Source organism: Pristis pectinata, chromosome 9 (assembly GCF_009764475.1).
Source record: "Pristis pectinata isolate sPriPec2 chromosome 9, sPriPec2.1.pri, whole genome shotgun sequence".
Lineage (NCBI taxonomy): Eukaryota > Metazoa > Chordata > Chondrichthyes > Rhinopristiformes > Pristidae > Pristis > Pristis pectinata.
Window position 1 is genome coordinate 79,360,918 of NC_067413.1, and position 25,224 is coordinate 79,386,141.

Here is a 25,224-nt window from a genome sequence, read left to right on the forward strand (position 1 = left end):
CAAGTTTTGCTGGAAAGTACAAGTGAATGTAAGACATACAGTATCTCGAGCTGTTGCAGGTGAACAAAAAAGTAGAATGGAGCAAAGTTCACGTCCATTACAAGTGAGAGAATGGTAAAATACAGCTACAGATAGAGAAAATCAGAAAGATTAATTAAGTTGAAGTAAAACAAAGAACGTCACGAGATGGAGAAATAATAAAGGAGGCGAGGGTTTGGGGTGAATGGAGAGAAGGCAAGTTAGGAAGAGAACTCCACGTGGCCAGAGCTCAGCAAGATGCAAGCAGGCAAAGAAACAGCCCATGAGATGGCAATTAATTAAAAACAAAAAATAAACATAAATGGTACGAGGCAGATGCATTTGGAGGAAGGATAAAATTTTGACCGCTGATGAAAAATAGGCTGGATGAGGTTGAATTAGAAATGGTGTGGGATGAACTTCTTACACATCATTGACATTCAAGCAGCATAAATCAGGAAGCACAGGCAGGAGCAAAGCAGCAGCTGTTAGCTTGAGCGATACAAAGGTAGACAGAGACATGGTGGGACATATTGGCTCGTGTTCTTAATTGTAATTTTTCCTAAATTCAGAAAGCAGACTTTATTTTTATATAATGAAATAACATTAAAAAAATGTTTTCGAAAGTCTTTGCCACTGACAGCAACAGGCATAAAAGCAATGGACCTCAAAACACTCCCAATTTTGAAATTGAAGTCAGAGATAGGTAAACGCTGGAGAGAAAGTGTAGAGCAGCTGAAAACTAGACAGTAGTTAAAATAAATGCAAATTTTGAGTGACCAAAGGCAAAATAAAGAAATGATTAGACTACAACAGAAAGACGAAGGAAGCCTATGTGAAAAAAAACTGATTAAAACGTATGCAAGTAAGCTTTCATTTAAAAGTAAACAATAGAGTATATTTAAACATCTGTCAAAATTACATCAGATACATGACCAGTTCCTTTAGGAACAAATTTCTGACTGAACAAAATACACTTAAGATAATCACAGCCGTATATAATGTGTAAATTGGTACATTGGATGTGAATTGTCAACATTATCAAATTATTAAAGCACAAAAAGTAAATAACTCTACAACTACAAAAACTTTTCTATTTACACACGTAAATAAGTGCACTTAAAATGAAGCTCAAATGTACTTTCAATTTCTTTCCTTACTTTATTGAAGTGGTCTCCTATGACCTCCCATATTCTGGACCACTGCAGTCTGATTCGACCCATGTTGTAATATGATATTTCAACTATCTTCTGAAGGCTGAACATTCGTGGATGTGTTGGTGAGGCTAACTCATCCATGGACACAGCACAAAGCCAGCGCACAAAATCAACTGAAAATATTAAATAAATAAAATGTATTAATGTGCCAGTAAAATGAAGTAATTAAGTATTATGAGAAATACTCAATTAAGACATACCAATAGCATTTCCATCCAGTCTTGTTGATCCTGTAAAGATCCTGGAATGCAAAAGAGGCAAGTTTTCCATTTTGAGGATTGTACAGTAAGACAACTGAGCTTTTCAAAATGATACTGAATGGCTATCAAAGACTGGGGAAGAGAAGATGAACATATTTGCAAACAAATGGCCGATAGATTCAAAAATGTTTTGGTAGTGATAGTAAAATACTTCAATCATTCTTTATATCCTGGGAAAATATTAATGGGCAAAGAGGAGAAGGACATAAAAGAAAACTTCTTGACCAGTGGAGTTGCAATTCATCCTTAATCACATACTAATTGCATAATATTGTAATAATGTCCTCTGCACTCAGCTCCTGAAATATTATTCAATTGAACAGGAATACAATATGTATAAACTAAAATATAGTTTATTTACCTACTATGTGTTTGTTTAGTGCATGGAAGAGAGAATGAATTTCCACTAGAGTGTGTTTTCAACTCAATGATAAAGTAAGGCTGGATCTAGTTCTGGGCGCAAGTGAACCATGTCTCAACACTAAGAGCAGTGCTCACAAAATGAGGTTTAGAGTGGCAATAGAAAGGAACAAAGCAAAATCAAATATGAAAACACTCAACTAGGATAGTGAGAATTGTTTTGTTGTAAAGAATTCTTGGCCCAGTTGGACTGGAATCAAAAATTGCCAGATAAGTCAATATATAAGTATTTGGAGGCATTCAAAAAAGGAGATACAATACATACAGCCTAGATGCATGAACACGAGGGGAAAAGAAATGGTTTTAGAGCCACAGAATCATCCAGCACAGGATCAGGGCCTTTGGCCCGCTGAGTTCAAAGTACCTATTTACTAATCCCATTTTCATTCTCCCCACATTCCCATTAACTTCTGGCAGATTCCATCATCCGCCTACACACTTGAGAGAACTTACAGTAGTCAACTAATCTACCAACCTGCACGTTTTTGGGATGTGGGAGGAAACTAGAGCACCCAGAGGAAGCCTATGCAATTACAGGGAGAACGTGCAAACTCCACAAACACAGCACCCAAGGTCAGGATTGAACCGTGAGGCAGCAGCTCTACTAGCTGTGCCACAGTGCCACCCATTGCTAGATTTTCCTGGATGACTGAAGATTTAGAGGCGAACTGAAATAGGGTACAAGTTAGGAAAAGTGAATGCATCTTTAAAAAAAAAGATTAGCAGGCAACAGAAGGGAACACAATTTTTGTTTTAAAAAGGGAAGAGATGGCAAGGGCAGAAGAGGCAAGTCTGGGAAGTACTGACAGAATAAAGCTTTGCAAGGCATTAATTTAGAAAAATATGGATGAGTAACAAAGCTTTACACTGACAAAGGAAGATCATGCACAATTAGGTTGAACATAAGAAATAGAAGGCAGCCATTGGACCCTTCACTCTAGACAATCATGGCTGCTCTTTTGCCTCACTTTTCTGTACTAATCCCATATCCCTTGATTCCCTTAACACTGAAAAATCTATAATCAAATACTGAGCTTCTATACACTCTTCGGTAAAAAAAATCAAAGATTCAGTAATCTGTGGATGAAGAATTTTTTTCCTCATTTCAATGTATTCTTTGAAGAAAGGTCAATGAGGTTAGGTTGGTTGATGTATATACAAATTGCTGAAACACATTTTATAACAGAGATATTAGTGCAATTGAACTCCATGGTACTAAATAAACAGTGCTTATATGTAAAAAAAATTGTCCAAGAGCAGAAAGCAGATAGCACTGATGCATGGTTGTTTTTGAGACAAGGAGTCATTGTCAGAACTGAAAGTTTATTTGGTATTTAGTGGAGAATGAGCAGTTGGATGATTCTTTCAAACAATCAAAGCAGGCACGATGAACAGAATAGCTTACAATACAGTATCATTTTGTGATATTATAACGTTGAAAGCGACTTTTGCAAAGGATAGGTAAAGTGAAAAGTAATAGAACTTTACAAATGTATACATTTGTTTTTAATTTATTTTCTGGATCTGCACGCCAATAGGAGGCCAGCATTTATTGTCCATTCCTTATTGCTTTCCAAATGATGGTGGTGGCACTGCCTTTTTCAAAGATATTCAAAGAGTGCATACACATGCTTGTATACTGAAGTCCACAGAGTAGGGTGCAGCCATCGACCTGGAGAGCATGTGGTATGCTAGCTTTACTTACAAGAGGATTCAGATACAAAAGTTATTGCAATTGTATAATGCCTTGTTGAGTATTGTGTACCACGTACTTGCCGTGGAGGGATTGCAGCGGAGAATGCAGGTTTGCCACACAAGAATCAATTCATCCTGGACTGCAATCTCTTACAAACTTACAATTTTTTTTTAAAAGGGCTTGACAGGCAGGGAGGATTTTTGCCCTGGCTGAGGAGTCCAAGGTCAAGGGGAAGAGTTTCAGAATAAGTGGTAGGCTGTTTAGGACTGAGACGAGGAAACATTTCTTCACTGTGATGGCAATGGACTGTTTGAACCTGTGGAGACTCAGTCAGTGTATGCATTCAGAACCAAGATCAATGAATTTCTGGACACCATGCAGAGAGCAGTTCTGCCTTTCTTTGAGATGCTTCTTAAAACATACCCCATCTGCCCCAATATATCCTATGTAGCTCAATGCCTTTTCTTTGATAATACTGTGAGGTGCATTGATGCATTTTACTGTTTTAAAAGGCATTTATAACTACAATTTGCTACTTTTGCTTAGTACACTAACATACAAGGGTCCTGTAATATTTTGCAAAGGAGCTGAACTATAGGATTTTGAGTGACAAAAAATTTGAAGTTGAGTGTGCAGAATGTGGCAAATGAACCACAGGTCATATAACTCTCAAATCAAAATCAATCTTACCTGTCAACTGCTACAACAACACTCTGAGAGCTTGTCTCACCAATGGATTCCTGGATGCTGGCTATTTGCTTTCGGTCCACAGTCCCACCAACCAATGTACCTGGTAGCAGAGAAAGAAACAACTATGTGTTAATTTTTCACTGCTACCTTTGCAAAATAAACCATTCAGTATTTGAAAACTATCAAATTGCAGAGAATTGCAAATATAAAATATGATTAAACAGATAACCATGATATCAGATATCATGAATAATAACAATGATAATAGATTTTGCCAGGTTTCACTGAAGCCATCTGAATAAAACTACAAAGAATGAAACTTGTCAATGCTGGATGGAAATAGTTAAATCTTCAGAAAACAATGTTCTCTGCTGTAAATTGTGAAATTATAGAAACTAAATCACGTGGTTGGCAGGCTTTCTCCCTTAATTCAAGATGAAATGTTACATAAGGATCACCTTGAACTTCCTAACTTCCAGCCTAGTTTATTGGTCCTTAGAAACTCCTGTATGGCAAAAACAAACTTACCCAATCCAAGACCCAAAAATTCATCAGCAGCTTGATCTCTGGATCCAGAAACTGATCCTTCTCTACCTCGAACAGTTCCAGAAATGTAACGTGCTTTTACTCCCGTACCTATTAACTGAGCCAGTTCCAACTGACTAATACACTTTAAGATCTGTAAACATGCAAAGATAAAAGAGAAGACATGACAAATCAAACTGAATGACATAATTTAAAATTATTGAAACAGTTTGCCAAAGGAATTAAGAAGCACTTCAAAGTCAAAATTATGCAGTGTAGCCTGCTTTTATTAAAATGAATGGCTCAGAATGATAAAAATGCACATTTACAGTCACATAATGAGAAATGCAACTGAAGAACATAAATGGAGCTAAAAATATGAAAATATGACTTTGCTTGCAAGTTGTCAAACTAACACCTTTGAACAATAAAAGGCCAAGCAAGACTTTAGGTCCAGTGAAATCATCTTCAATTATCTATCATGTGAAAAAAGTAGCATGATCCTCATTTCTAAAAATCATGGGTCAGGAATTCAATCAGCAGCAAAATAACACTTGCACTGGCCTCAAAGAAACCGTCCCTCAGAGGTCTAGCAATCTTTGTGGCAATAGGTCCCCTTTTTCTGACACCTGCTGTTATCCAGTTTCTGTTCAACAGGATCCTGAATGTCTAGCAAATGTGGTATCATCAAATTGACCAAGCAGCTGATTGAAGGAAAGGGAAAAAAAAAACACAATTTATGATTAAGTTTTTAATAATATGTTGAAGTAAGATTAGAATTTGCACATACAATTAAGGTAGAAGCTAAAATATCAAGTATACTACTTGAAAATCCTTCGAAAGTTCATTATATTTTAAAATATTTAAGTGAGTGACAAGATCCTGCATGGCAGGCTAGTCTGGAAGGATCGATCCCATGGGATCCAGGGAGAGAGAGCTAATTGGATTCATAATTGGCTCAAAAGGTAGGAAGCAGAGAGTGATGGTTGAAGGTTGTTTCTTGTAATGGAGGCCTGTGACTGGTGGTGTGCCACAGGGGTCAGTGCTGGGACCTTTGATGTTCATTATTTATATAAATGATTTGGAATAACATATACAAGGCACGGTTAGTAAATTTGTGGATGATACTAAAATAGGTGGTATCATAGACACTGATGAAGGTTATCAAAAATTACAGGGGGATCTTATCAGCTTGGTAAATGGCCAAAGGATCACCAAGTGGCTTTCAATTTGAATAAGTGTGAAGTGTTGCATTTTGGGAAGTCAAACCAGGGTAGGGCTTATACAGTGAATGGCTGGGCCCTGGAAAGCGTTGTGGAAGAGGGACCAAGGAGTACATGTTTGCTGAAAGCAGCATAACAGGCAGTCAGGGTGCTGAAGAAGGTGTTTGGCATGCTGGCCTTTATCAATGAGGGCATTAAGTATAGGAGTTGGGAAATTATGTTGCAGTTGTACAAGATATTGGTGCAACCACACCTGGACTTCTGTGTATGGTTTTTGGTCACTGTGTTGTAGAAAAGACATCATTAAACTAGAGTGCAGAAAAGATGCTGCCAGGACAAGGACTTGAGTTACAGGGAGAGGTTGGCAGGCTATGATTTTATTCCTTGGACCATAGGAGATTGAGGGGTGACCTTACAGAAGGGTATAAGATCATGAGGGGCATAGACAGGGTGAACACACAATCTTTTTCCCAGTGAAGGGAACTAAAAACTAGAGGGCATAGGTTTAAGATGAGAGGTGAAACATTTAAAAAGAAACTTGAGGGGCAACTTCTTCATGCTGAGGGCAGCGCATATATGGGATGAGCTGCTAGAGAAACTGGTTAAGGTAGGTACACAGCCCAGTGCATCACGGACACCAGCCTCCCCTCCTTGGATTGGACTCTGTCTTTACCTCTCGCTGCCTTGGTGAAGCAGCCAGCATAATCAAAGACCCCACCCACCCGGGACATTCTCTCTTCTCTCCTCTTCCATCGGTAGAAGATACAAGAGCCTAAGGGCACGTACCACCAGACTTAAGGACAGCTTCTATCCCACTGTGATAAGACTATTGAACAGTTCCTTTATACAATGAGATGGACTATGACCTCACGATGTACCTTGTTGTGACCACGCACCTTATTGCACTGCACTCTCTCTGTAGCTGTGACACTTTATTCTGTACTGTTACTGTTTTTACCTGTACTACATCAATGCACTCTGTACTGACTCAATGTAACTGCACTGTGTAATGAATTGACCTGTACGATCGGTTTGTAAGACAAGCTTTTCACTGTACCTTGGTACAAGTGACAATAATAAACCAATACAATAACATTCAAAAGACATTTGGATGAGTACGTGGATAGGAGGGGTTTAGAGGGATATGGGGCAAAAGTGGACAAATGGGACTAGCTTGGTGGGCACTATGGTTGGCATAGATGAGTTGGGTCAAAGGGCTTGTTTCCATGCTGTATTACTCAATGACTATGAGTGGATTACAATATAGACGAAATTAATTTCTTCTGGTTCAGAAAAATGTTATACAGTAATTATGGCACAGTATACCACTAAAAGAAAGAAAATCAGACATCATGGAAAAAGCGCAAAAATTACAGAATATTCCATGAAGGGATATTAATTTGACCTCAACCCACCTAGACTACAGGTTAAACTCTCAACAAATTCAATTTCACTGATTCTATTGAAAACTGAACTGCATATATGTGGAAATTCCTTCCATCATTAACATGACAAAAACTGGACCTAGGTGAAATACAGTGTAAATGGGTTACATCATATAGTGGTAAAAGTTAATTCATTAAAGATAGTCCTCCAGAAAAAAAAACCTTAATACGGAGGGCATTAATCTTTCGATTAGGGGGAAATGCTGGGGACAACTCAATGTTAATCCTCTCTAACTCGAGCAATAAACTGGAGAGATGTTGGCCTAATATTTATAGGGAGATAAAGAGAGCGTGGCATTTTATTGTAACTCAGCAAGGCATTATCTAATGGGCCATAACCTGCCTCCTTAAGTGCAAATTTCTCAAACGTTTCTGGGTTGGAGGATCAAATTTGCTACCCCACCAGACTGCCCAACATCCCCTATCAGACTGCCTGGAAACCCCTCGACGTGCTCCGACAGAAAACAAAAATGGGAGGGAGCTTTGCCAGTGCCAAAGCTGTTATGGATTTCTTAAGATGCTGCTGACATTCAGAGACATTTAATCATTGTTGAAATGGAAGTAAATAATTAATTTAAATATTTGTCTGCAAGTCCAGTACTTTCTTCTGTTTGAATAGCTCACGGTTAAATGGCGAGCAAGGTACAACCCAAATAATGCCACAAATCCTCTCTCTTGGGACTGAGAATACTACACGCAGCTATGGATGGACTGCAAACTAATTCACAACAATGCCAATGTAGACGATAATAGCTGTTAACCCTGATGTTATACACATGCTAGATAGCTCATGCAATAAAGAATGCAGGATAACATGCAATGCACTCAGTTTGCTTATTTGAAGTTTTAAGAAGCTTGGCAAATGCCATGAATCAGAATTTTGGTCAAAGTTACTCTACAACTTCAGAATAATCAGATAATTCACATTTGGAGGAATATTTATGGTTAATTATAACTCTTAACAATTGAAGGACAGTATGATAACAGCCAAACCTATTCATTCTTACAGTAATTAGACAATAGAAGCATTCTAAGCTTTGGAAACATTAAAGAACCAATTCTTGATGCAAAAGCCTGTCATTCCATCAGAGCACAACGTTACCATTTTGTTATTGTTTCTGATTAAAAATGTTTTCCATGGTTCATTCAAAAAGGCCAAACTATCCAGTAAGTAACATGACGAAAGTTTAACACATGTAAGAAAATTTTACTTCGAAAGCACAGAATCTCAATAAAACTACAGGTAGTTCTCTGATTCTCAGAGAGGAAGAGCGATTATGATCATAATGATGACGACGAATAACAAGATTGAAAAGGTTCTGTACCTCATGCCAGGAGGTCCCAAGGTAGTTGCCATCTGTGTGAGCCACTGTGATGAGAGTTTTGATAGTATCAATGTTTTTTTGCTTCATTTCAGTGATACCAGAACTTGCTGTTAATAAAGTAAATCGTGCAAGGGCCTGCACATAGGCATCTCTTTCAAGCTGTTAATAAAATCATTGTAATCAAAATATTAATTTAGATATAAAATACATATTACTAAGTGATATCAATGTTTATTTTAAGCTAAGAATGCAAGAATATAAAAAAACATAACTAGGATTAGGTCATCTGGCCCCTCATGCCGGCTCCACCATTCAATAAAATTGTGGCTGATCTTTTATCCCAGTGCTACTTTCCTGCACTAACACATAATTTCAATATAAATTTTGCTCTGAAATGATGTTTTCTTTATCCTATCAGATGACCATGATCTATCGCAATTATACAAGGCCTTGGTGAGACGACATCTGGACTATTAAGTACAATTTTGGTCTCCTTAGCAAAAAAAAGGGATAATACTTACAATAGAGGGTGCACTGGAAGATTCACAGAAGGATGGCAGGTTTGTTCTACTAGAGATTGAAAAGACTGGGACGATATTACCCTGAGTTTAGAAAAAATGAGCAGAGATCTCTTTGAAATTTGCAAAATTCTTACAAGGTTTGACAGGCTGGATGCAGGGAGGATGTTTTCTTGGCTGTGGAGTTTAGAACCAGGAGTTACAGTCTCAGATTAAGGGTTAGGCGATTTAGGACTGTGATGAGGAAAAATTCCTTCAAGCTGCATTGAGGTAGATCATCACTCTTCACCTTGATGAATGGAAGTGCAAGCTAGAAGGGCCACATTGCATACTCATACTCTCTTTTCTCATGTTCTTATATGTTGACTTACTAAATTCTTAAAACAAAAATTACGGTCAGGTCCATACATTTCTTTATTTTATTTAAGCATTGAAAATACTGAGTATAATTTTATTTAATTTAATCAAACTAATAAGCAAATCTGCACTAAAATATCTCAACCAAAACAAACCTCAAGTTAAATGAAAGGGCCACAATTATGCATACTTATACTTCACACTTATAGAACCCAAGTTACGATGCTTTTAATAAGTGTGAGGATTTTTAAACATTAAAGGCATATCATTAAACAAAATACTCCAAACAACATTTTAAACGTTATACAAATACTGCTGAAAGAGGCATTTCTGTTTTTAAAATGCTGATGTCAAATATGGTTCAATAGCAATATCATATACAAAATGCTTTTGGGTCCAATATAATACCAATTCCTGGTGATTTGGAAAGTACAATAAACTTTTTAAAAAGGATATAGGCATCACTGGCAAGGCCTATATTATTTGCCCATCCCCACTACCTTTGAAGCATCTGGTACAAGGGCCATTTCAGAGAGCAGTTTAGTAAATTGCAATGCTGTGCATTACCAGATCAGGTTAGGAGAGCAGGTTTCCCTTCTTATAAGACATTAGTGAATCAAGGGATTTTTTTTTTACATAAATCTAGTAGTTTTATTGTCACTTTAATTAAATCGCTCCATTTTTTCAATTTTATCTAATTAAAATTCTCAAGCCGTCAAGGTGGGATCTCTGGATTACTAGCTCAGGCTTCCTGATTACTTGCCCAATTACATAACCACTAAACTACTGCTGATAAATGATATCAAATTTTCCTGAAAATACAGCTCTTTTATACAAAGCAGATTTCATTACCTGAATATTGAAGATACAAGCTGTCCGGATGGCACAGCGTATGCCCTCCAGGCAAAGAAAGGCAACCTCAGTATCATCACAATCTTGTAAACCCACACTGAAAGCTGCCAAAAATGGTGTCCAAGCCAGCTACGAAACAAACAAAAAAACCCTTTTAAAAAGCTTTAACAAAAGAACAGTAGTCTCTAGCCAGCAAGTAAATGCATATTTTCCAGCATTGAGCATTTAAGACTTACAACTATCAAAGCACTCATTTCACAATATGGCCAAAATCCATTTTCTGATAAATAACAGGAATGCAAAGAAATAGAAGCAGAAAATGTTAGTCACTGAATCAGATAGTAACTGCGGAGAGAGAAAAAGAGTCCACATTTCAAATTGCTGATTTTACTTAAGAGCTGAAAAGATTAGAGATTTAACAGCCTGTAAGCTGGTAATGTAAACGCCACAGATGTCATTTGAGTTGTTGATCGTTTTTCGTATTTTCAGTTTTTATTTCATAATTCCAGCATTCACTGTGTTTTGTTTTGTGAAATATATAGAAGTAATTTTAAATAAATTCTAGGATTAATGGATACAACAAGATGCCATAAAAGGAAATGAAAGAAAAGTTAAGAAGAGACATATTCCACCTTTCCAAAGAGGGGAGTGTAGCGGTTTCTAATTTGAAATTTGAGTGTATTGAGAAACTCAGAAGAAAACTTCAAATCATGACCTAACTTTCAATGTTCTTGTTATTGTTGCCCAAAACTGAACATACAGAACAGTTCCACAGCCAAATGAAGGACATAAGCTACATCTTCAAGTCACATAAGCCTCTGCTCTTTCTCATTGTGTTCTGGGCCTCAGGAGGGTTCTAACTCAATCCATTGACAAGTTAAAACCTTGACTGTTTTTCTGCTGCATTACGTCGATTGAATAACCTCAAGGCTGAAAGACAGACAAATGTTGATTGGCATGTAATGGCCTCTGAGCTCCTGTTATTATGTGCACATCATATCAGAGATGAATCTTATCACAGTCCATTTTGATATTTTGGGGTTCCTTCCACAGGTATTAAGGATTAGATCGAGACCATAATAGAGATTGTGAGGAATGTGCTTCAAGGCCTAAATTATGTAAATGTTGCAATGCAATCCTGTGAAATTTTATTTGAAAAAGAATGAGATAATTTAAAATAATTTATAAAGCAATTTTAATGGTGGCTAGTAATAGTTATTGAAAATATTTTAGAACCATGCAGGGTTTCTCAGAATATACTAAAAAGTCTCAATTTATAATTCACCCCATAATGTTTTAATATTATTAAATATTAATATTATTAAAACATTATGGGACTAATTATAGCTTTTTACACAATATTGGCAAGGAAACAAGTGGTTAAGTACTCAATGTCATTACATTTTGGTGTTTTCCATTACTTTTTTCGATGTGTTTACAGTTTAACATGGTACACAATGTAATTACAGAGAAGTCTGAAAATCAAAACAAAACCAGAGATACTAGAAATCGGAAACGAAATCAGAAAACGCTGGAAATACTCAGCAGATCAGGTTGAATCTGTGGAAAGAGAAATAGTGAACAGTTTCAGGTCCAGGATACTTTATTAGAATTGAGAAAGAGATAAAATGTTAGCTTCCAGTAGCAGAGAAGGTAGGGGAGGGATGAGATCAAGTGGGTTAGTGCAGTAATGGGAGTAGCAGTTAGGATCAGATTATGCTTCTTTGTCAGTGTAATGCGCTGCTGGCTAGGTTATACAAAGAGAAAATGAAAAACCAAGCCAAAATGATGATAGGCAGAAATGGCCAGTTCTGATACTAATGGTAAGAAAGGGTGGAAAAAAAGATTAGTGAGTGGAAGAGCATTGACTAAGAAACAAAAAACTCATGGTGGAAGTGAAAGAACTTACTTCAGCATGAATTTATGACATATAGCACAATACATGTGTCAGAAAGTAATAACTTACTTTAAACATTGGCCTAACATGATCCAAATGTGTAGCACTAGTAAAAGATGCCTGTACATGGCTTACAGCCTCCATGAGGGCCTTAGCAGTTTTAGCCATTTGTTCCATCTCCAGATTATATAGAAGTCTTCGCTGCTTTTCACTGGCTACATCTGCAAGCATTGAAAGGAAACATTAAAAGAAACAAGTACACAACTGGTATCTTTGAAAAGTTTCTATTTTGTCTATTGGAAGTATTCTTTGAATAATACTCCTAAGAAAAAAAACAAAGGCTTTTAACTCTTTGATTTCAATCATAAATACAAATCTGAAGCAGGTTGCAACAGGTAGCTGAATCTTAAAAGCTACTGAGCCTTACTGGTCATCACTGTTATGTCTTCTGGATCCTTCAATGTAAAATACTTGCTTCATCTATCTGTATTTTGATTCAAAAATAAAATTGTGTATAACATTCATATGTCTGAGAAGTATTTCAAATCTACCTTGTAATTTCAGCTCTCCAGATGCAGGGATGTTACCATCTCCACTGCTAAAATGCTTAGCAGATCAAGCAGCATTGAATTAAGGACCTTTCATTAGAACATTAACTACCTCTCTTTCCACAGACTACTAATCTGTGTTAGAGAAAATAAGAGAAAAGATTGAAAACAGGATTATGATGGTGCAATTTTTGAAGTTTCAAGCTTGTTTGTGAAGAATCCAACAAAGTACTTAATAGCATGTACATTTCACGGCACATGTATGCCAATTAAAGATCATCTCCAACAAGAACACAACCATAATCCCTTGACTTTTAATATGATGGGGCTCATAATTAAACAGATACTCCCTTTCTTCTAAATTTTATTTTTAACATTAAATACAGCTTTGAATAAATACAAATCAGATCAGATATCCAGGTTACTTAAAGTGATGAATCACATAACTACTGAAGCAAGAGGTTCTTTGATTGTTTCCCCCATCCCTGTTCTTAAGGAAATACCTTATTAATATAGTAATATGTTCAATCTTGTCATACATAGTCACAACTTAAAAACTAGCAATGTCCATTTTATGAAATTTCAACAATCTGTGCACAACCAATATGCAAGTTCCCTGATACAGACCCTTCAATTTATAAATGTCCTACCCAGTCCCTGTTGAAACTACATAGTGGGCATTAAGGCAGAGGTAAAACAGCCTATATAAAGGCAACTTTTAGTTATGGGGATTCACTGACTTGATCCTCTTTCAAAAATAGAAATTGACAATAATTGCATTTAGAATATAACAGATGTAGAAACTCGTGTGTGTCTGATATTCAAAAGAGAAAATCCAATTTTCATGTTTAATTTTCAACTCCTTGTACAAAGCTGCCTGCAAGAGAAAATCAGTTATGGAAAGAACAAAATAAATGATATGACCCTTTTTATGGAATATTAGAAACTGACAAATTAGCGACATGATTTTCTCTGAAAAGTGAATCTCAGGCATATTTCTGGTAATGGTTACGGGCTTGAAATTGCATTAGACCCATTTACTTTTGAGCCCATTAAATGTATAGCTACAAAGCCTTTATGTTGAAACAGGAACATTTAAAAAAATACGTATAAGTTTTAGGATTTAAGTACTGTGTTTATTCTGGATCAAAAGTTTCTAACATTAACACGCAGCTTGAAACCCAAGTGAAAGTTAACTGCCAAATTAAAGATTTTGTCTGAGGTATCTAGAATCACAAGCTATAGCACTTACTTCAAAATTCTAACTATATTCAGCATGTATAGCTTAACACCGAACACAATACTGTATTCTTTTGAACAATAAACCAACTGCTTGAGCTGTCATTTTGTTAATTTTTTCCTTCAGGTGCAGTTTTGTTTTGTCCTGTATCACATTTAACCAACCCAGGAGGCTGTAACATGCTGTTGTCAAAATTAATAGAGAATGTTATCAATTCAATCAGCAACTAATCTCAAATTTGTTTGACAGCTACTTAAAGGCCAAATTCATAAAACAGTGCATTGAAATATCTGAGTGGAAGCATGCTGGCCCAATACCCAATGGATCTAAACCACTCTTTGCTAGAGGCTGGGTCAACTTTTGTTTGCACAATTTTCTAAAGATGGTAGAGCCCTTGATTGTTTAGAACTCTCCAAGACAGACAAACTAGGTGAGTAGAGACTCCATCTATTACTATATTCATAGCCTGGAGAGAGTCTTTGTAAAGTATAAGAATCTGCGTTTTATGTTTCCACACTAGCCTGATAATGGAAGCCAGGTGAGTCTGAGATTTTAGTCAGTAAAACACATTGTCAAAGCAAACAAAGATCTGTTACGAACCAGCAACAAAAGAAACACACCGAGTCATGTATAAGTATTAAAACTATTTTATTAATAACTACTTATGATAATAAGAAAAATAAAAGTAAAAATGTTAGAATGTTAGAAGTAAAAATGTTAGAACTTAAATATTAACCCCAGAAACTAAACTCAAAGTGTGTGTGTGGCAAATTCCCAAACTCCAAGTCCAGGAATGGTTCTCAAAGTTCAGTTCAACAAGCCATAAGGTGAAAAGTGAGTAAAGGCTTCTGCAAAACCACCGCTGACTGACAACAAAATGTAGAGAGAAAATAGAGATATTACGAAATCCAAATGTTCCACGATGGAACCCATACGATACCTCAGTGTCTACTCAGCAGTGACTACTCCACCGCTTTCTTCCGAAGTATCTGCCACCCCGAAAGGCACTCGGATCGTGGCCGTCCACACAAATACCTGTTTCCTCCTACAGGTTAACGTCAAAGTGGACTCCACTGCTTTGTTCTGAAGTATCTGCCACCCCGAAAGGCACTCGAGACGTGGCCGTCCACACAAATACCTGTTTCCTTCTACAGGTTAACGACAAAGTGGACTCCACTGCTTTGTTCTGAAGTATCTGCCACCCCGCAAGGCACTCAAGACGTGGCCGTCCACACAAATACCTGTTTCCTTCTACAGGTTGACGACAAAGTGGACTCCACTGGATTATTCCAAAAATCCATACATGGATTGTAATGACAGACGCAGTTATTGTTTTTCATCCATCGATACAGAGACTAGCAGGCTGGTGTCTCCCTCTCTCTCCTCTGACTGACTTCGACTGTCTGCTCCAAAAACTCATTACGTCCTTATCTTCTGTTGTCGTCATCACGCCACACACACACACATACACTGTGCTATGTCTAAAAGGGACATTCACCAATAGTAACCTAGTCCATAACAGATCTATCTTTGTGGTTCTCTACATCAAGAGTGTAGAAATACACATAGTGTTCATTCAGCTAAAGTAAATAAAATACTAGTTCAAACCCTATAAGCTCAATGTTGAACAGTAGATATGTCAAGTGGTAAATATATCAAGAATAAAAGCAAAAAAAATCTGCACGTTGGCTGGGAGAAGAACGCAACATGGATTGTAGGGGAGATAAGATCTACTTATAGGTGACATGAAAGTTAGAAAAATATTTAGCATAATGAGCTAAAAACCTGGACATCATTTGGAAGGAAACTTCCCAGAGAAAGCCACATTCATAATAGTTGTATAATTAATAGGGAAATTCATCATTTAACTTACTCTGTTTGGAGGATTTGATTGTTAGCTCCTTCGTCTCTTTCATCGAAATTTTCTTTCCTGCTATTTCATCATAGATAGCTGACAGATATTCCTCTGGTAGATCTTTGCTGTCATTAATTCCTCTATTCATCTTAATATATTGATCTTTTGTCATTTTATTCTTTACCTTTTACAAATCAAATCAAATAAATAAAATTACATCCAAGCACTTATAAAACTACTTATCCCATGATATGAAATTTTTGAATAAGCTGCTTCAGTTGCCTGAGTTCTTTGCACTTTTCTTAATAAATCAATTGTATTGCATTGAGCCATAGTAGACAGGGGTATCCATGGCTTAAGCTCTAGTAATTGTTGTATCAACTAAGTTCTGACAGAAAACACACAGATATATCCAAGAACATTGGAGAAATGTTTAGGAGTAGGCCATGTGGTCCCCTGACCCTACTCCACTATACTATTAAGGCTGATCTGATTTTGATCTCAGCTCCACTTTTCTGCCTGTTCCCAGTAACCCTCAACTCCCTATAGTCCAAAATCTATTTATTCCTGCCTTAAAAAATATTTCCTGACTCAGCCTCTGGGTTGGAGAATTCAAACAAATTCTTCCTCATCTCCTTATTTGGAAGCTTTGTTCTCAATTCCAGATTTCTCCCATAATGGGGAAAGAATGAGAACGATCACCTCTCTTCTAAATTCCATTCACAATGAGGGAGTGGTGATACATTTCCAAGTTGGAATAATGTGTGACTTGGAGAGGAACCTGCAGGTGTTGTTGTTCCTACAAACCTGCTGCCCTAGACTTTTCGGTTGGTAGGCATCATAGCTTAGGATGTCCTGCTGCAGTAGCCTGGGCAAGCAATTTCATTTCATAGATTTCATATGCATTTCATAGATGGTACACACTGCAACCACTGTGTGCCAGTAATGGTGTGAATGAGTGTGTAGGGTGCTTGACGGGTGGCTGCTTTGTCCTGGATAGTGTTGAACTTTTGAGCATTGTTGGCACTGCATTCACCCAGCCAGATGAAGAGCTTTCCATCCTGCTCCTGACTTGTGCTTTGCAGTGTCAGGAAGTGAGCTACTCACCACAAGATACCCAGTCTCTGAACTGTTCTTGTAGCCACTGTATTTATATGACTGGTGATCTCCAAGATGTTGATTATGGGAGATCTGGGAATGGTAATGTCATTGAATGTCATGGGCAGGTGGTTGAACCCTCTTTTAGAAGATGATTATTGCCTGTCACTTTTGCAATGCAAATGTTACTTGCCACTAATTAACCATGTGTCAGTGTTGTCTACTAGCTGTACAAAGGAGCAGACTACTTCTCAGCAAATGGAATTGAACATTGTGCAATCATCAGCAAATGCAGGTGAAGGTCATGGAAAGCGGCTGGGCCTATGACATTCCCTGAAGAACTCCTCCAGTGATGTCCTGGGGCTGGGATCACTGACGCCCCAACAACTGCAGCCACCTTTCAATCACTTGAATCTTTTTTCTTTGACACCCAGTTTCAGCAAGTTCTCTTGACGCCAATCTTGTTCAAATACTGCCTTAATGTCAAGGGGAGTCACTCATCTCACCTCTTCAATTCAGCTCTTTGCTCCATTTTTATCCAGAATCTCACAAATCTTCTCTAAACTATCTCCAGTGCAGGTATACTTCTCCTTTAATAAGCAGATTGAGATCCTCCAGCTGTGGTCTCACCAACACACTATTCAGTTGTAGTTATACTTTGTAAATTTTATACATCACTTCCCTTCAAATAAAGACCCACATTTCACTTGCCTTCCAAATGACCTGCCATACCTAAATGCAACTTGCAGTTTCATGTACAAGGACACCCAGTTCTCTCTGTACTGCAATATTTTGTAGGCTTTCTGTTTGCAGAATTTTTCCAACCAAAGTGGATTATTTCACATTCGCATTGGTAAGCAAACTTGGTTACAGTACGTGCAATCCATTTGTCTAAACCATTTGTAAATAGTTAAAGCCCCAGCACAGATGCCAATGGCATTCCACAAGCTGCAGTCAATCTGAAAATTACCCATTCACCCTGATTGTTTTCTGCAATTTAGCCAATCCTCCACCCATGTTAATATACTACCTTCAATTTCATTGAGCTTTTACCTTGTGCAGATCTACCATATCCACTGGTTGTCCTCATCCTGCCTGCTCGTTATATTTTTAATAGATTTGTCAAATAAGGTTTCCTTTTTATAAAATCATGCTGATTTTGCCTGATTGCATTATGGTTTTTTTTTCAATGTTCTGCCAGTACTTTTCAAATGATGAACCAGCATTTTCCCAGTGATAGTTGTCAAACTAACTGAGCTGCAGCTTCTTTACTTCGGTCATTCTCCTTTCATGAATAGGGGCTTACATTTGCAATTTTCCAATCCATTGGGGACTTTCCAGATTAAGGGAATTTTGGAGTATCACAACTAATGCAATGCCACCTCTGAAGTTACTTCTTTTAATATCCTTGAATAGCCATCAGGTACAGGTGATACGTCAGCCTTTAGTCCCCTTGGTTTGCCTGGTATTCTTTCTCCATTGATAACTGTTTCAGTTCCTTCCTATTACCCCTCATTTTCTGCTGACATCAGGATGCTTTTAGTATCTACCATTGTGAAGGCAAACACAAAATATTTATTAACAGTCTCTTCCATTTCCCTACTTCCCTTTACTAATTCCTCAGTTTCATGCTCTACAAGGAAACAATAATTTTTTGGTTATAGTTAAATAATTTTAATAGTCTTTAATGTGCTTTTATATCCTTGTAAGAAAATAAATAGAAAATCTTATTTTTTCCTTTTGTTTTTCGATAAGTCATCCTTTGCCAGTTTCTAATTTTTTTTTCTTAACTGCCTGGCCTACCACCAATATGTGCAACCTTGTAGTCCTCATCTTTCAATTTGGTAGTATCCTTAACTTACTTAGATAGTCATAGTTGGATCACCTTTTTTTAGTCCATATTTCTCAATGACACGCATCTTTATTAAGAACTCTGAATTATCTCCACGTATGTCTGTCTTTGTTCATTTACCATCTTTTAATCTATTTTCCCAGCCCACTTTAACTGACTTAAAAGACCAGTGTCTTTATTTAAGTTTAGGATATATTTCTGTGTGCATACATGCACATGTTGTGCCATGGCGCTGAACAACTTATGAGCAAATACTGTCTAAACTCAGGAAGGGCAATGTGGCTGAGGCACCTAAACAGCTGCAGATGGATTTGGAATGAGTTTGTTGCATTAATCTGTGCTGTAAGAAGAGCAGCAGAATAAGTTAAAGAAAAACAAATTAAAACAGCATCATGATCATGTCAAACACTCTTGAGGTTGCATTATAGTTTCATGCTCAATTGCAAACAATTCAATTAAATATATTTTAATTAAATTATCACACCATTCATTTCTTAAAAGCCAATTGATAAGCAATGATCTTCAACAAGAGTACAACCACCTTTTCTTGACATTTTGTGACATGACCTATAACGTCTCCCACTTTCAATATCCCCAATATTGAAAAGACACCCAATCGCTTCCAATCTTTCTTTTTAAACATTAATTATTGTTTTCGATAAATATAATGGTATCCTTTGGATGGTTTTAATTTATGAATCTCTTAAGCTGTGATGGAGGAGATTTATTGATCATTATTTTCCATTTATATTCTTCTTCTTGTAATTCAAACTAAATTCTATCCAAAACATCAAGCAAAAACATAGGATTGTAAACCCCAGCATAAAATTCATGAACAATTAAAAGCATCCCAAACATCTGCACTATTATATCCACAACTATTTCACAGCTTGCAAAAACATACACAGCATATCTACTAAAAGTGTTTTAACATCCCAAATTTTTGAATAATTCCAAATGTATAATATTTTCTTCATATTACCTGTGAGCTATGAAGATCTGTTGTCAGCATGATGATAGAATATGCCAAGACGTATGCTGTGTCGGCACTTGCAAAAAGTGTTTGCCTGAAAAAATAAAGCATTAGTTTTAACCAAAATTTTACAATTTCAGGTGCATTACTGCTCAATGCAGCCACCATTTTATTGTTAGATTAAAAACAGATTACATCATTCATACTTCAGAGTTGTAATTTACCCTTGGTTGCACTCCAGATATCTGGCTGCAAATTTTTCCATTAATCGGTCAATTTTCTGAGCTTCTCCCGGCAGACGGAAACCCTCCAAAAACATACGGAGAGCAGAGACAAAATCTTTTGATGAGAAGTCCAACTGATCCACATATGCGTACATGACTTCTTTATTAAACTTGTCATTATCTCCTACAAATTCACCCACTTGAGTCTAAATAAAAAAAAAGAAAGAAGTGTTCTGTAGGGAAGTCCACATCTGCAATAAAATTATTTTTGTGCTTTACAATAATAGAATTTTATTGGGAATGTAGCTTTTCCTCAATAAGTCTTGTTCCTTACATCCCACGATGATTTTGCAAGGCACCGAATAGCTAAGTCACATTGGTCAAAGTGCAGATTTGATAATGAGAACCATGTGTTTCTTTAAAGCAGTTATTGGAATTGGGCATTTATGACAAGCTTCATGTATAACCCATTGATACAAATGTGGTTGGACTATTTCTGAAGGGCAGTTAAGAGTCAATTGATTTGGAACTGAACTACAGATAGGCTGGATTGGACAAGGATAATATGCTTTCATCCCACTAGAACTACAACCTTTAATGCTTACTTTTACCGATATTGTTTATCTTATACATACTGTAGTTAGATATGAATCATGAAATGATGTACCAAAGATTGAAGAATATTTGCACCTGTGCTGGTGCTTTGAAAGAGCTAACCAATTAAACTCTATATCCACATATATTCATAGCCATTTGCTCCTTATTCCTATTGTGTTAAATGTACTTTTACATAGTACTTTGCAAACATTTTTTGAAAGTCAATGTACACAACATCAACAGCTTTGCTCTAATCAACACTCGTTACTTCCAAAGACTAATCATTTATACTTCTGGACTGGGTTCCATAGGAAGCCCAATGGTGGAATACGATTGTCTACAGATCAGAGATTAGCTGACTGGAATTTTGGGACCATTATCTTTATCCTGATTTTCGACATTGTGACATGGGTAAAAGGCAGTAGCTCCATGTGGCTCCTAATTGTAAGAGTATTTTTCCCCCAAAATCTTCCCTGATTGCAAGATAAGTCACTTTGTCGATGAGAACCAAATCCAGCACTGCTTCCTTCCTTGCTGGGTGGGAAACATACCAATTCTGTAAACCCTTTAGTAACATTTCAGGAATTCCTTCCATTTTCACTTTACACTATCACCCTGGTCTATTGAAGTATTTAACACTCCGAATTTCTTACATTTTTTTGGCAGTTTGTTCCTTTTCCAATGTTTGCTGGTTTATGCTACATATCCAACAACATACAGCTCCTCCATGGTTCCTTAATTAGAAACAAATAGCCTTTGAACCTTCCTTTACAAAATCTCTTCGATAGACTGAAGCACATCTTTGATCAATGCTGCCACCCAGACCCTTCCCTTATCCCTTTCCCAAAAATATTGTAGCTTGAAACATAAAGAACTCATTCCCTCATTGACTGAGCAGTTTTTTTGCACTTGCCATTGAATTGTAACTTAGGAGGCTAAGCATACCTGAAGCTCACCAACCTTAGATACCACTCTCCTTGCACTTGCAGACACATAATCCAAACTCATCTCAAATTGAAATTGAAAAACAAAAGACTGCAGATGTTAGAAATCTGAACTAAAAACAGAAAATGTTGGAAGCAGTCAGCTTGTCAAGCAGTATCTGTGTTTCTCCTACGTGAAGGATCCTACTGTGAATACTGAATACTATAGTATTGAATTAGTATCAGCTGCATTTTTCTGCAACTGATACTAATGCTGCTATTTCAAAAGGAAGCAAGGAAAATTCCAAAATGAATACCAGGTCCTCACTACATAGGATAATTGGCCAAATGGGACAGGGTCAATTGAGCCATTACCATTAAGATATTGAAATAATGAACAATACTACTTCATCATCATATTGACCCATTTAAATGTTCTACAACAAACTGTTTAACTATACAGTTAGAAAACTAAGTGATACTGAATATTTATACAAAATCTGTCATGCTTCAATCTTGGGGACAATACTGTACAGAGGATGTCAAAGGCTTGGAGAAAATACCAAGGAGATTTGCTAAAATCATACTGATTAAAAACTTCAACAACACAGAACAACAGGAGGAACAAGGGTTATTCCCGTCAGAGCAAAAATGATCCAGATGAGATTTGGTAGCAATTCTCAAAATCACTAGTGCCATAAATAAGAACAGCTTCCATTGACAGGAAGGCCAAAACCAATAGGATGCAGATTTAAGGTGATTGCCAAAAGAACTACTTGTAATGAGCAGAGAAAAACATTTACACACTGCCTGAAAGGACAGCAATAGCTGATCCAATAACACTGTTAAAAGGAGACACAAGAGACTGCAGATGCTGGAATCTGGAGCAAAAAACGAGCTGCTGGAGGAACTCAGAGGGTTGAGCAGCATCTGTTGATGTTTCAGGTTAAGATTCTGCATCAGTACTCATCAGAACAGTTAAAAGGAACTGGATAAATAACTGAAAAGGAAAAGTCTGGACACCTCTAAGGAAATTACAAGAGAGTGGGACTGATTAGAAAGCCCTTGCAAAGAACCAGGATAGGCAAACTGGGCTTCCTCCTAGGATGCATCATTCAATGTTTCTACCTCATTTTACTAAATTTCCATGCATATTGTTATTTTTGACTACAAAAAGGATTCTTTATTCTAAAGCCTTTCACATCACCACAAGAAACACTTATTTTATAAAAAAAAAATCAAATAACAGCTCCTCGGAGGGAACAGAAGTTTAATGCAAGACCACTGAGCATAAACACTACTACAAAAGATGATTCAAGATTATTTTATAAACCTTTCAAGTTGTCATTTTAGCTGCTTACCGTATCTAATCGTTCTTCTTGATGCAGAAATTGGGCAATATCATCAGGTGTAGTACCAAGCATTCCTTGCTCCTGGAGATACTGTATTCCTCTTTTTGGTTTCTTATTAAATCTGAAAACATAATGAACAGCTATATCAAAACTTAGGCCTATATTTGGCTGAGTCCACGACTACTGAAATGTATTTTCATATATATGAACTAATCAATTTTAAAATATTATCTGAATATGAAATGAAACAAGAATGTTCTTTGATTAGGAAGTATGATTCAATGTATAAGTAATGGAACACTTTGTAAGTAGCTGGAATGCTATACAAGTGAGATTGGTGCTCACCACACAACTTGAAAACATTTGAGCAAATCTCCAAGAACAACCTGAAAATCAGGAAAGCTTGAAAAATTTCTGCAACATCAAAGTACCAGAAAAACAATGGGACAATAGTAGGCTTCAAAGTGGAAGTCACTGCAATTTCAAATTGTCATCATCTTGAGAGCCAGCCTAAATACTGCTAATGTATAAAGCATTCAGGACATGGCTGGAAACATCTGGCCTGCAATGACATTACCCACTCCTGAGCTCTGCACCTGTGGCAGTGGACCTCTCTTCAGCTTGCTAGCAGTTGTTATCCCCTCTGCCTTTGAAGTCTGCTTCTGTCCAGTCTGGCTTTCCACACATCAATTGCCCTACCCAAAGCACTGTCAACAATTCCCAGGAACCCCAAATTTTTTAAAAGAAGTGACCTGTGGCGTCATCAGGCAAAAGCACACGGGGCTCACAAGAGTGCTGTGCTGGCTGTGAATACATATCAGAAGTAGTAGTAATGGCCACCCCTGCTATCCACCCATATCCCCGGGGCACAGATGATGCCAGGCCGAAGGACCCACCCCAGGGGCTGATGGAATCTGGGATCAGAGACCTGATTGTGTCTGGAACCAGGGACACAGAGACCATCTTGACCCAAGTCCAGCCTTCTTGGCTTGAGTTCAGATCCCAATCCACATCCAGCTCTAGAAATATACATTGGTGAGCACCAATAGGTCACTAAGCCACTGGGGCACTGGAATGATGGATACAGGTCTGTCAATGTATAACACTGGGGTACACTATTGTTGGATACATGTCTCTAACTGGCACAACTGCAATTTCAAAGAATACTTTTCAAGACCTAATACAGGTATAGTGAGCTGCAAGATTCTTTGAATTACCATGCATGCCATAGCATTGTTTCCACATTTCACTCATGTTAAAGAGAACTAGGTGTAAGTGAACTTGGATTCTGCATTCTTGACCAAATTTGGGGAAAAAAAACTTCTTATTGCAGTCCCTGGTCAAGAAGCACCTGTGTACAGCAACTGTGACTGCAAGGAATGGATGTAAATGACACCAATTTTATGGAGCTCAGCAGGGAGCCTGATACCCTAAGGGTTCTCCAAAGACTTCATTGGAGAATTTCAGACATGCAATATCAGCATACAGAAAACTGAATTTTTTCTCAAATAACATGTGTCCAATGACTTATGTTTTTATATAAATGATTCAGTTGCAGGCAAAGTTCAAGTGGATGATGAAATCAACTTAATAACTCATTCCAAAATAACTGGGATTTTTTATTCATTTGGAATTTATTTCCAAGTCCATCAATAATCCTTTAAAACTTTACTTAGACCAGACAAAAACTGTGAAACTGTCATACTTGATGGCAAAGCTACTTCAGCTTGTGGATATGTGCATTTTTATTACAATCAGATTTTCTTTCAAATTTCTCACATTACACTTAATAGTGCAAAATAAATAAAACACCCTTTGAAAGGAATCAATAGATCCATTCTGATTTGTAATAGACTTACAGGTCAATTCCTTGTTCTATGATTTCCTTTTGCTGCTTCAAAACTTCATACTGTTCTGGGTTGTCTGCACCAGAAGTCTGTGTGCTATAGCTGCCAATGCCTGATGATGCGGTGGAATCCAGGGAATTGATACTCCCATATCGATTTATTGTGTCAGGATATTTGCTTTCATTGTTGTCTTGCTCTGAAGATTTTTCTTGGCCTACATCCAAAAAGGATTGAGAACAAGGTTACAAAAGAGCTGCCTTAAAATATATATG

The 25,224-nt window shown here is 37.1% G+C and overlaps 1 protein-coding gene across 1 annotated transcript in view; it reads right to left on the reverse strand.

Moving 5' to 3' along the window:
* The window catches only part of arfgef1 (ADP-ribosylation factor guanine nucleotide-exchange factor 1 (brefeldin A-inhibited)), a 146,678-nt gene that overhangs the window by 33,674 nt on the left and 87,780 nt on the right, over positions 1 to 25,224 (reverse strand). Inside the window, 12 exon segments of the mRNA XM_052022993.1 lie at positions 1,179 to 1,348; positions 1,436 to 1,476; positions 4,302 to 4,401; positions 4,830 to 4,980; positions 8,820 to 8,978; positions 10,547 to 10,675; positions 12,513 to 12,664; positions 16,105 to 16,270; positions 20,019 to 20,103; positions 20,234 to 20,439; positions 23,115 to 23,226; positions 24,965 to 25,166. Of these exon segments, the coding sequence (XP_051878953.1) occupies positions 1,179 to 1,348; positions 1,436 to 1,476; positions 4,302 to 4,401; positions 4,830 to 4,980; positions 8,820 to 8,978; positions 10,547 to 10,675; positions 12,513 to 12,664; positions 16,105 to 16,270; positions 20,019 to 20,103; positions 20,234 to 20,439; positions 23,115 to 23,226; positions 24,965 to 25,166 (1,673 nt within the window).